Raw genomic sequence first — 12,255 nt, forward strand, 5'->3', positions numbered from 1 at the left:
AGTTTATCATTAATATTTTCCAATAATGATACTATTAACTGTAAGTACAAAATTCATATCTGAGTATTTTAAATACAATAATCATTCCATTTGTCTCTTTTAAATACTGTAAGGACAACTCTCTCTCTCTCTCTCTCTCTCTCTCTCTCTCTCTCTCTCTCTCTACACAAGATACTTGTCATACATTTGGTGTTTCTATTTCTTCCTTTTATCTCTCTTGCTCTCAGCAAAAGAATTGATAGACAAACAAACATAATTGCACAGTCCTCTTTTTCTCTCTTCTCTGGAGAAATATATGTATTTATGGGAGGGGGAAAAAGTTGCCTACAGACGTTCATTTCAATCTATTGAAACTGTAAGGAGTTATTTCTCTCTCTCTCTCTCTCTCTCTCTCTCTCTCTCTCTCTCTCTCTCTCTCTCTCTCTCTTGTATTTTAATGAAAATACAGTAATTTGTGAATACACAGTGTTCCACATGAAAAAAGTAAATTAGTGATAATTTTAGAGATACGGCCCTAAGAAAAATTGCAAATTAGTGAAATTTTCCCTGTGGACATGTTTTCAAGAACGTCGTTCCGGCTTATGACGATTTTCGGGTTACGACGCGTCTTAAGAACGGAACCCCCGTCGTATTCCCGGGGACTGCCTGTATACACTTTATTTACAGGTTTTGCATTTTTATTCTTAATTTAGGTATTGAGTGGTCCAAATTGTCGTAGTATTTCATTGTTTATAGGTCAATTTAGCTTTATTATGAAATTTACTGGGGTGTTTTTGGAGGGCTTGGAACGGATTAGCAATTTTACATGTAAAATGTGGTCCAAGATACGAAAAACTCATGATACGAAAGGCGCCTCGGAACGGATTAATTTCGCATCTTGAGGTACTACTGTATATTCATTCTTTACTGTGTTTGGGATGTAATGTCTCCTCTGTGGTTCTTGCGGGGGCTATGACAGTTGGCGATTCGTCTGTACCATCGTTGACTGTATCAGTATCGGTTGTGTCCTCGGCCCCTCCTTTCAATAGGGTAGCTGGTAATCTTCCTTCTTTAGTTCTCATTTTTATACTTTAGGGGTTTTAGACGTAATGTGCTTACCATGGTTATTGCGGGGGCTACAGCCGTTGGCAGTTTGTCCACAGTTCGTAACCTGTCATTAAAGCACTTGTATGTGCTGCACAAGTTGGTTCTCCACCTGCAAAACATCGGCATTAGGTGCTCTGGTGGTTACTCCTAGTGTGGCTTCTTCCTTTTTCTCTCCTGCTTCTTTCTCAACTTTTTCCTGCGGCTTTTTCTGTTCCTCCTTCAAGGGGTTCAATGTGGGTTTGGCCTTGGTTCTGGGATTTCCGGGAGTACTTCCTTCCCTCACTTGATCAATATAGCTTCAGCTTCGGACTCCCGTCCAGGTTTAGTAATGGTGTAACCGGTGTTTGTTGGCTTGGATTTTGCAAAATCTAGTCGACCAGGTGTCATGCCATAGTCACTGGCTGGTGCAGGCTTTTGCAGTCGAGTGAGACTGGTTCAAGGTTATGTCATCGTCTTGGTTGGCACACATTTGGTGCAACAGTGTGTGGTTGACTCTTAGGGGTGGGCGTTCATCGCCAAGGTATGTTCAGCACAGGGTTATGTCATAGTATTTAGTTGGCACACGAGTTGCGGAACTGGGGATGGTTGGCTCTTGTAGGGCGGGGTTGGGTAGTGGGGGGACACCAGTCGGACAGGTGTCACGTTATTTTGTCTGGATGTGTGTGGGATTGCACAGTCGAGCACAGCTTGCTCAGGAGTCATGAGTTTATCATCGTTTTGTTGGTATATCGTTGTGCATTCGGATCAGTTGGCTCAGATATGATGGGATCATGTATGTCAAGTTTGGTACCGAGCAGCCAGGTGTAGTAAGTTCCGTGTTCTTGGGTGCTGCTCTTGTGGGTGTTTGGCCTTTCTCCTTTTCCTATTCCGGTGCGGTCGGACAGGGCTGACAGAGGATACCCTTTGAAGAGAGAATCAGGTGCTAGTTGTGGGTTTTTGTTTCTCCGGTGAAGGAAAGTGAGTATAAATGTATGGTGGACTTTGCCCATTCTCTCTTTCTGCAGTCCAGGCTCCGGAGGAACCTCACAGGTAATTCAAGCAGTGTTTGATACGTTGCATTCAACTAAACCAGTAGTCTCTCAAACATCAAGTAAACTGATCTGGTTTTGCCAAGAGGGCAGTTTTTGGGGAAGATGACTCTAGACTAGCATCACTTTTGGGGCCGATTTGACTGGATTCAACCTTGCTTCGTAATCGGGAGTGTTCTGTATGAGGTAGCTGGTAACCCTTCTGCTGGTGTCCAAGTTCCAGTTTATGAATCTGTTGAGGCTCTTCTCTCTTGGGTTCCTTTGTTGATTCATGTGGTAGGGGTTACAGATTGTGAGGCTTGTATTTGGAAGACACCTTTCACAGCCAGTCGGAGGCCTTGTCCCACTCTGTGTGGATGTTGTGAGAGTTGATGGGTGTTTCTCAGATCCTGGACTGTTAGACAACGTCATCACTTAGGTTTCAATGGGGTTCACATACCAGACTAACATTTTGGCTGGCTGTACATACTACGTTCTTGTCAAGGAGAAGGGAGACTCCTTGTTAGATCATCTGCCTCAGCACTATCCGGACATACATAAGAAGGTTCTGTTGAGGGTGCCTCTTGCGCTCAGCAACAGTCTTTTAGAAACAAGATGTCTCCTTGATGGTCAATTTTGTGTCTGCGTCATAATTAGAGTCGCAGCAGCATCGTTGGATGATCGTATAGCAGGTGACGGATTAAAAATGCTGCTGTGTCTAGTTTGAGCTCTCAAAGTTTATTTGTCACATACTGAGGAACTTTTACCTCATCTGAGAATCTTATTTGGTTTCCCCTAGGTGTCAGTCTCATTCCATTTCCAAAGTGCAATTTAGTTTCTTCTTGCGAGGGGTTTTTAGTCAAGTGTCAGTTGGTTCTTCATCGTTTTTGGAGCCTTCGAATTGGGCTTTGTGTCCTGTCCAAAGGGCACAAAGTATCGCAGATGGCTATCCTTCGGCTTTCTGGAGGAGTTTTTTGGTGTCGGCGATCTTGGAGGTGGTTATTTGAGAGTCGGTGTGGATTTTCACAATGCTCTTCCTTAAGGATTTTCAGTTTCTTCAGAGAAAGGTTACTCGCTGGGTCCTGTTGTTGCGGTCAACTCAGTTATTAGCTTGGTATCATTAGTATGTTAGAAATTTAGGTAGTCAGTGATAGTCTAAATGAACTCGAGTGTTTCTGTTGGCCAAGCATAGACAGTGTATTGTTCCTTTAGGTCCTTGAGGTTAGGCAGAGCCCGATGGTCATGTTGGAATAACTACAACTTCTTCAGCACAGTCATCTGCGCCAGTGAGCAGTTGAGAACTCGAAGGTCCTGCACACTCAAGTTCTCCATACATGAGAGGCTGAATAGCCACATGGGAGGTTCACCATTTCTCCTCCATACATGAGAGGTATAGAATACCACATGGGAGGTTCTTCAGACTCAGGTGGTACCTTGGACTCAACACTGATGGTAAGGTACTTCCTCTGCAATCATCCTCACCTACTGAGTTGGACGACTAGGTGGGGATATTTGTTTTTACCTCCATGAATAAGAAGTATAGCTTACCACATGGAAGGTAATACTTCTGGCTCAGACGGTACCTTAGACTCAACACTGACATTGACGTACTTTCTTTGCAAACATCCTCACCTACGAGTTAGATAATTAGGTGACGATACATACATTTATACATGGTAGGTTGATAATGAGTTACCTGCATATGCTCCGGTTTTGTTAATCCGGCTAATTCAGGTGTCCAGGAATTGTATTGCAATATGAAGTTTTCATAATAAAACTAATATTGTAATACTTACCTGAACACCTTATTGATTCCCACCCTCCTCCCGACTTCAATTTAATAGTGAATGATTCAGTTAAGGAGACGGGCCTCTGGTGGCCAGTATTTGCACCAGCGTTGCCAACGGTAACACAGGTAACTCATTTGACTACATATTACCTGCAACGTTGGTATCGTTGACAGTTAAAATTACCCACTTAGTGGGTAAATATGTGGGGATATAGTTCGGACTGGTCAGTGACCAGGGCTAATTCAGGTGTTCGGGTAAGTATTACAATATTGGTTTTATTATGAAAACTTCATTTCTCTGTCATATTCTCTGTCAGAATCGCGAAAGTTAACTTCTTTCCGATTCAACAGTGAAAGATGTGGATATACACTCACTCTAGTCTTTAACGTCAGTAGTATTGTTTCTCCTCAGTTGAGATTCTACTACTGATAAGAAACTTTTTCTTGGTCTTGCCATCCCAGGGACCTTGGACTTTATATTTATTGATCCAGATCAATCATTACTTTGTCCTATTGATGGGTTGCTGGATGTGCAGAGACTCTACACCCTTCATTGAATGTTGTTTTCCTTTCTCCACTATGGACTCACTAATGGAGAAGTGTCTAAGGACATGGCTTTCTTCTAGTCCTGAGATTGTGAGCTTCATCTCTGCAGATAGTTAAATCACCTGCACGCTCTTTGCGAGAGTGCGGAGTGCCAGTAGCTTGGTCCTTTCATTGCACTCCGAAGATTATGCTGGACTGGAAGATAGATGTAGTCCCATGAAGACCACATTATGTCTTTTTTTATTTCAGGTACTTGTCCACAGGTCCCTGGAACACCTTTTCCTTGGACCTGTGGTGGATATTCAACAGGATGTGTTTGCTTACCCAACTCCTTCAAAAGGACAAGTTGCACCTCTCGCCTATGGTGTGCATTTCTAGAGGTAAGAAGGATGCGAGAGTGACTGGTCTCTCCTCCTCCCCCCTCCCCGTCCTTCTACTTCTCCTTCGGGTTGAGAATAGGACTTGAACTTACACTGGCTGGTTGGGCATTTGATGCAGTAAGCTTACACATGGAGTTTCCTTTCTTTTTTCTTATCAGAATCATAGAAGTAATTCTGCTCTTTCCTCTAGCAAGGGGAGGAAGGAGATGTGGGTAACAAGGCATGAACGTCTCATTTTTTTGCCTTAATGCCTTCAACTCTTTATATTCTTCACTGCTTTTCATATGAGTTATGATTCCTCACTCATTTTGAAAAGGTCCAGAGGTCTGACTTTTGATCTTGCAGTTCTTAGACTCTGATCAATGTGTCAAAGGCAGGGCACTCCTCTTCGCTCTTTTGACTGGGAGGAATTGCTTGGGTATGCTGAACTACAGTGAGTTCTAGAGACTCACTCAGATTCCTCCCTCTAAACAGTGAGCCATCCTGTTGTAAAGGACTGAGGGTTGTATATTGTGTAAGAAGAAATGACATTTTTGAAAGTAAATTGTATTTTTCCATATTATACAAACCTGAGATCCTTTACACTAATTGCTCACCTCATGCCACCCCTCAATCTGGAACATGGGCTGCAAGTAAATTGGAGTGTACCAGGCGGTAGTTACTGCCTAACCACCTAATTCAAGAATTTAATGGCCGTATTCCAACTACGCTGCAACTCTATCTTATTGTAAACAACCTCAGGCTTGTATAGTTAAGAAAAATGCAATTTAGTACTTTCAAAAATTGTGATTTTAACAAGATCTCAGAATTACATCTCAAGACTTTCATAGGACTCTGTAAAGGATTTTTTATCAAATAAGAACTCAAAATTAATGTAAAACAAGTTGGAGCATCTGGTTGAGAAGAGACCACAGGGATTGGATGAAAAGCCTTTGATAGAAAGTAATGTAACTAAGAGCTAATCGCTACAGAGAAACTTTAGTACCATTTATGGTGTTTCACACAAGGAGCATGGTAGGCAGAATTCCAACCCTTCAGAGGCTTCTAAGGCAGTGGTATGTCCTTTGTATAAGTACATCTAGAGCTATTTGCCTATAATGCAAGGGATATAATAAGAGAAAAGGATATACTTGGTTCATAGTTTCATAGAAAGTTGTAGATATTTTAATGTTTGTAGCAGCTGTTATTGTTGTCAATGTGTGGACTTGAGGAATTTCAATTTTTTAAAAATTTTATCCTGTCGAAAATACTGAAGCTTTAATTGATTTAATACTACTTTTAACTCGCTGAATTTTATTTTTTCTTACAGGAATACATGGATGGTTAGACAATGCAAACACCTTTGATCTCATTGCACCCATGCTTCCCCAAGGTACACAATTTCTGTCCCTAGATCTTCCTGGGCATGGTAATTCAGATCATTTTTCCCCTGGCTTTATTTACGATCCAAGAGGGTACATGGGAGCTGTAAAGAAGGCAGTGAAGGTATTAGGTTGGGAACGCTTTATTCTTCTTGGTCATAGCATGGGTGCTGTTGTTGGAATTCTGTACACAGCAGTTTTTCCTGAAGATGTTGAAGCATTTATATCCATAGATATCATAAAGCCCTGGTCTTCTCCTCCAGAAAAGTATGCAGCCCAGTTTGCTAAATATTTCAATCAATACTTTGATCATGAAACTAAAGCATGTCAAGAGCCATTAGTATATGAAGAACAAGAACTAGTAAGGAAAACAATTGAAGGTAGCAAGTCTCTTGATGAAAGAGGTGCAAGAATATTATTAAACAGAGGAGCAAGAACCGCTGAGAATGGGGGTTTGATCCTGAAACGTGATTTACGAGCCAAAGTTTATTTCGTTGGCTTCATTTCATTTGAAGCTTGGGTTGAATTAGCCAGATGTATTAAGTGTCCTCTTCTCTTTGTCAAGGTAATGTACATTTTTTCTCTTTTTTCTTGTTTATTTTAGACCAGCAATTGTTTCTCATAATCTTAGTATTTTAATTGTACAACTGCTGACTCATGATGGATAAAATATTTATTAAGACCTTTTGGAATTAGTTAGAATAATTGTTTGCAGTATTGATATGAACTTCAGGGAAACATTTCCTAAAGTTTTTTATAGATAAAAATTAAATCATTTAAGATCAGGATTTGTCTTAACACAATTCATCTATATTTGAATGGCTCCTATGTAGACAGTATATTCCAACAGACATATACTATAAACTAAAAAAAGAACTTCCCTTTTGCCAGGTATTCATCTAGGTTCCCCAGAACCCCAGTTTTGGATTAGTCATTCCCTTGCGCATCCGAGGTTAAGGCGCTTCTCAATTATATTCATCACACATTATTTCCAGGGTTACGACGCCTACAACGCTTATCTGACAGATGAAATAATCAATATTTGAAGGTTTTTTTTATGAAAAATGCAATAAGAATGCAGTTTACATAGTTTTCGATCCACCCAAAACATTAAAAGTAAGGTTTTTTGGGATTTTTACGATGTTCCGGCTTATGACTATTTTCAGCTTATGATGCGTCTCAAGAACGGAACCCCCGTTATAACCCAGTGACTGCCTGTACTCGTTACAGGAATGTCTCAAGGCATTAAAGAAAAACTTTGGATGCTGCCTTTAAATGAACAAAAATCAGAGCAATATTATAAAAATGGAAAATAATAAACAAAGTTTTTTTTATACCTTTTACCTTCAAGGGCAGTTCCTGGTTATCGGTGGGGGTTCCGTTCTTGGCCGGTGCTGAGAAGTAAAAACTGCCCTTAGCCAAAACTCAGCGATTTATGGTGCTTATGGCGTCTCTGTTAGGTATGTTATGGCGCCATAACTCCATTATTGGCACCTTATGGTGCTGATAACCGTACTTGGCCTGTTGTGGTGCCATAAATCACCAATTTTGCGGCACTTGACAAGTGCCATAAAACCGGATTGCCATTAATGAAGTGCGCCAATAATCAGAGACTGCTGTGTTCAGTACTTTGATAATTTTTTTTGCCTGAGAATGAGGTCCATCTTTCAAATAGTGTGCATCCATTTCTTCAAACCAAAACTTCCTGATCGCATCCTTCAACATAGACAAGGATGTTTTCTCATCTCCCATGGCATTCAGTAGTTGTTTCATGTAGGCCCAGCAATTTTCTTTTGTTGTTTCATGTAGGCCCAGCAGTTTTCTTTTGTTGTTTCATGTAGGCCCAGCAGTTTTCTTTTGTTGTTTCATGTAGGCCCAGCAGTTTTCTTTTGTTTCATGTAGGCCCAGCAGTTTTCTATTGGATTTAGTTCTGGTGAATTACCAGGCCAATTCCACTTCCAAACATTTTGTTCCTCAAACACCTTTTTAGCTTCATTTGACTGGTGGCAATGTGCTCCATCTTGCATAAAGACTCACACCCCTAACAGATCTTTGTAAGGGACAAGTTCGTTGTACTCGATAGAGGAAAATATAAACCACCATTGCCTCCGCAGTCACTGAAACACCCCGACATCATCATGCTTTGACTGTGTGTCATGTTGCATAGTGATTCGATTCACATAGCCTCCTTACCTTCTTGCCAGCACTATGAGCAATGTAGAAACAGGATTCATTGCTAAATACAACTCTTTCCCAGCCTTTTTCAGTCCAATGCAAATATTCTGTACAAAGGCAAAATTTCCTTCACTTCATCTTCATAGCCTTAGAAAGGAGAGGCTCTTTTGCTGCAACGAGAGGAGAGGAGAGAGCAAGGTTTTTCTGCAAATGATGTGCAGTTCTTTCCAATATATTACCAAGTAAAATAAGGTTGTTCCTACACAATACAGGTAGTCCCTGGCTTACGACGTTCTGGGCCTACAATGCTTTTCAATTATATTTATCAGAAATTATTTCCAGGTTTACGACACATGTTCCAGGGTTACGACGCCTACAATGCTGATCTGGCAGAAGAAATATGACTCCAAAAATGCAAAATAATCAATATTTGAAGGTTTTTTTTAATGAAAAATGCAATAAGAATGCAGTTTACATAGTTTTTAATACACCCAAAGCATTAAAAGTAAGGTTTTCTCAGGAGTTTTGATGATGTTCTGGCTTACAACGATTTTCGGCTTACAACGCGTCTCAAGAACGGAACCCCCGTCGTAACCCGGGGACTGTCTGTACATATATGTACAAACCCTTGGCCTTAAACAATAGGAATTATTTAAGGCAAAGCTTGGACATGGCTGCTTAAACTTTCAAACAAGGCAGTTCAATAGTTAACTACTGGTCTGGTAGTTGGGAGTTCCTCTCGACCAGATGTAAACATTCCAATTTGGTTTTGGCTGCTGCTTTAAAGTAGACATACGTCTCAGTGCTCTCTGCCCAACTGTTTAGTTGGTACTTTCTTCTTATCCCAGTACGATCTTTCAGTGTTTGTTTGTTATACTGAATTGCTGTATATTTCCGCGTATAAGACGACCTTTAAATCCTAAAATTCACTCCTACAAATTTGGGGCTGTCTTATACTACAATTCTAAAATTCATACCTTGAATTCTAGGATGTGTATTGGTAGGTTAACATACATGAAGATTCACTTTATAATAATAATAAAGATAATAAAAACCACTTCTACCTTATATAAAATGCAGATGAAAGCAAGGAATCTTGTGAGATCTGGCAATGCGTGCGTATATCGGGTAAAGAGTGGTCAAAGACCACGCACTTACGCCACTGGATCAGTCTTTCCCAACTCAGGATGTCTTAACGAACAGAGGGGCGGCTAGAGGTGGGCAGTATAATGTTAAAACCTCAGGTTTGTAGCTATGAAAAATAAAAATTGTCTTAGAAAATTTGTCATTTGTTCATATGTGAACAAACCTTCGGTCTTAATAGGATAGACTCATACTTGGAGGGAGGTACAAGACATCCTAAACTGACTGGGGGTCTACCCACTACTCCAGCTTCAGAAGAAATAACTTCTGGAGAGGGACTGGAGCCTGTTGAGAAGCTAGATCAATTGATATCTAACCACTCAGACACAGTAACATACAATGATATATGGGAAATTCTTTGTATAGGGAACCAAAGAGAAACTTTGACTGTCCAATAGCAAACCAATACACTAGGGTTTGTTATTATTAACCCTCTTACGCCGGAGCGGTAAATAAAAAAATGACTCCCGTATGCCGGAGGGGTTTGGGAGTGAGCGCGGAAGCGGAAAAAATATTTTTTTCAAAAAATCACAGCGCGCTTAGTTTTCAAGATTAAGAGTTCATTTTTGGCTCCTTTTTTTGTCATTGCTTGAAGTTTAGTATGCAGCCATCAGAAATGAAAAAATAATTATCATTATCATATATAATGCGATATATTGATAGCGCAAAAACGAAATTTCATATATAATTGTATTCAAATCGCGCTGTGCGCAAAACGGTTAAAGGTAACAAGTTACTTTTTTTTCGTTGTAATGTACACTAAATTGCGATCATTTTGGTATATAACACATTGTAAAACGATAAAAGCAACACAGAGAAAATATTATCACAAAATGATGCATGAATTCGTAGCACACAGACGTAAAAAAAATATTTTTTTTAAAAAATTCACCATAAATCAAAATATTGTTATAGAGACTTGCAATTTATTTCAAAATGAAGGTAAATGAAGGAATATTACGATACTGTAAGAGTTTTAGCTTACAAATGCAGTTTTCGACCATTTCGGACGAGTTAAAGTTGACCAAATGTCAAATTAAAAAAAAAAAAATTTTTATATGCAAATATAAAAAAAATGAGAAATGCTACAACCTTCAAATATTTTTTGTTATATTGTGCATGATTTTGCGCACATTTTCATATATAAAACTCTAAAAAAAGCGTAATATGAAAAGGCACAAATATTAGGAGAATGTGACCTACGCATTTCGGAGATTCGCTGCCGAGAATCGGCGCGCGGACGGAATAAAATAATTTTTTTCAAAAATTTACCATAAATAGAAATATTGTTCTAGAGACTTGCAATTTGTTTTAAAGTGAAGATAAATGATTGAATATTACTAGACTGTAAGATTTTTATGTTACAAATGCGTTTTTCGACCATTTCGGTTGAGTCAAAGTTGACCGATCGTAGTTTTTTTCCTATTTATGGTAATTTATATGCAAATATTTCAAAAATAAGAAATGCTACAACCTTCCAATATTTTTTGTTATATTGTGCATGATTTTGCGCACATTTTCATATATAAAACTCTAAAAAAAGCGTAATATGAAAAGGCACAAATATTAGGAGAATGTGACCTACGCATTTCGGAGATTCGCTGCCGAGAATCGACGCGCGGAGGGAAAATTTTTTTTTTTTTTTCAAAAATTCACCATAAATCGAGACAGTGTTCTAGAGACTTGCAATTTGTTTTAAAGTGAAGATAAATGATTGAATATTACTAGACTGTAAGATTTTTATGTTACAAATGCGTTTTTCGACCATTTCGGTTGAGTCAAAGTTGACCGATCGTAGTTTTTTTCCTACTTATCGTACTTTATATGCAAATATTTCAAAAATAAGAAATGCTACAACCTTCCAATATTTTTTGTTACATTGTGCATGATTTTGCACACATTTTCATATATAAAACTCTAAAAAAAAGCGTAATATGAAAAGGTACAAATATTAGGAGAATGTGACCTACGCATTTCGGAGATTTTCGGCCGAGAATCGGCGAGCGGAGGGAAAACAAATATTTTTTTCAAATATTCACCATAAATCGAGATAGTGTTCTAGAGACTTGCAATTTGTTTTAAAGTGAAGATAAATGATTGAATATTACTAGACTGTAAGATTTTTATGTTACAAATGCGTTTTTCGACCATTTCGGTTGAGTCAAAGTTGACCGATTGTAGTTTTTTTCCTACTTATCGTATTTTATATGCAAATATTTCAAAAATGAAAAATGCTACAACCTTCCAATATTTTTTGTTATATTGTGCATGATTTTGCGCACATTTTCATATATAAAACTCTAAAAAAAGCGTAATATGAAAAGTCACAAATATTAGGAGAATGTGACCTACGCATTTCGGAGATTTTCGGCCGAGAATCGCCGCACGGAGGTAAAAAAAAATATTTTTTTCAAAAATTCACCATAAATAGAAATATTGTTCTAGAGACTTGCAATTTGTTTTAAAGTGAAGATAAATGATTGAATATTACTAGACTGTAAGATTTTTATGTTACAAATGCGTTTTTCGACCATTTCGGTTGAGTCAAAGTTGACCGATCGTAGTTTTTTTCCTATTTATCGTACTTTATATGCAAATATTTCAAAAATGAGAAATGCTACAACCTTCCAATATTTTTTGTTATATTGTGCATGATTTTGCGCACATTTTCATATATAAAACTCTAAAAAAAGCGTAATATGAAAAGGCACAAATATTAGGAGAATGTGACCTACCCATTTCGGAGATTTTCGGCCGAGAATCGGCGA

The 12,255-nt window shown here is 38.7% G+C and overlaps 1 protein-coding gene across 2 annotated transcripts in view; it reads left to right on the forward strand.

Annotated features, from left to right (window-relative positions):
- Window positions 1–12,255, forward strand: part of LOC135219244 (probable serine hydrolase) — a 100,931-nt gene that overhangs the window by 67,896 nt on the left and 20,780 nt on the right. For both annotated transcript variants that reach the window (XM_064255840.1, XM_064255841.1), the window contains one exon: window positions 6,118–6,734. In XM_064255840.1, the coding sequence (XP_064111910.1) occupies window positions 6,168–6,734 (567 nt within the window). In that variant the 5' untranslated portion in view covers window positions 6,118–6,167. The remainder of the gene's footprint in view (window positions 1–6,117; window positions 6,735–12,255) is intronic.

The sequence above is a fragment of the Macrobrachium nipponense genome, chromosome 1 (genome assembly GCF_015104395.2).
Source record: "Macrobrachium nipponense isolate FS-2020 chromosome 1, ASM1510439v2, whole genome shotgun sequence".
Lineage (NCBI taxonomy): Eukaryota > Metazoa > Arthropoda > Malacostraca > Decapoda > Palaemonidae > Macrobrachium > Macrobrachium nipponense.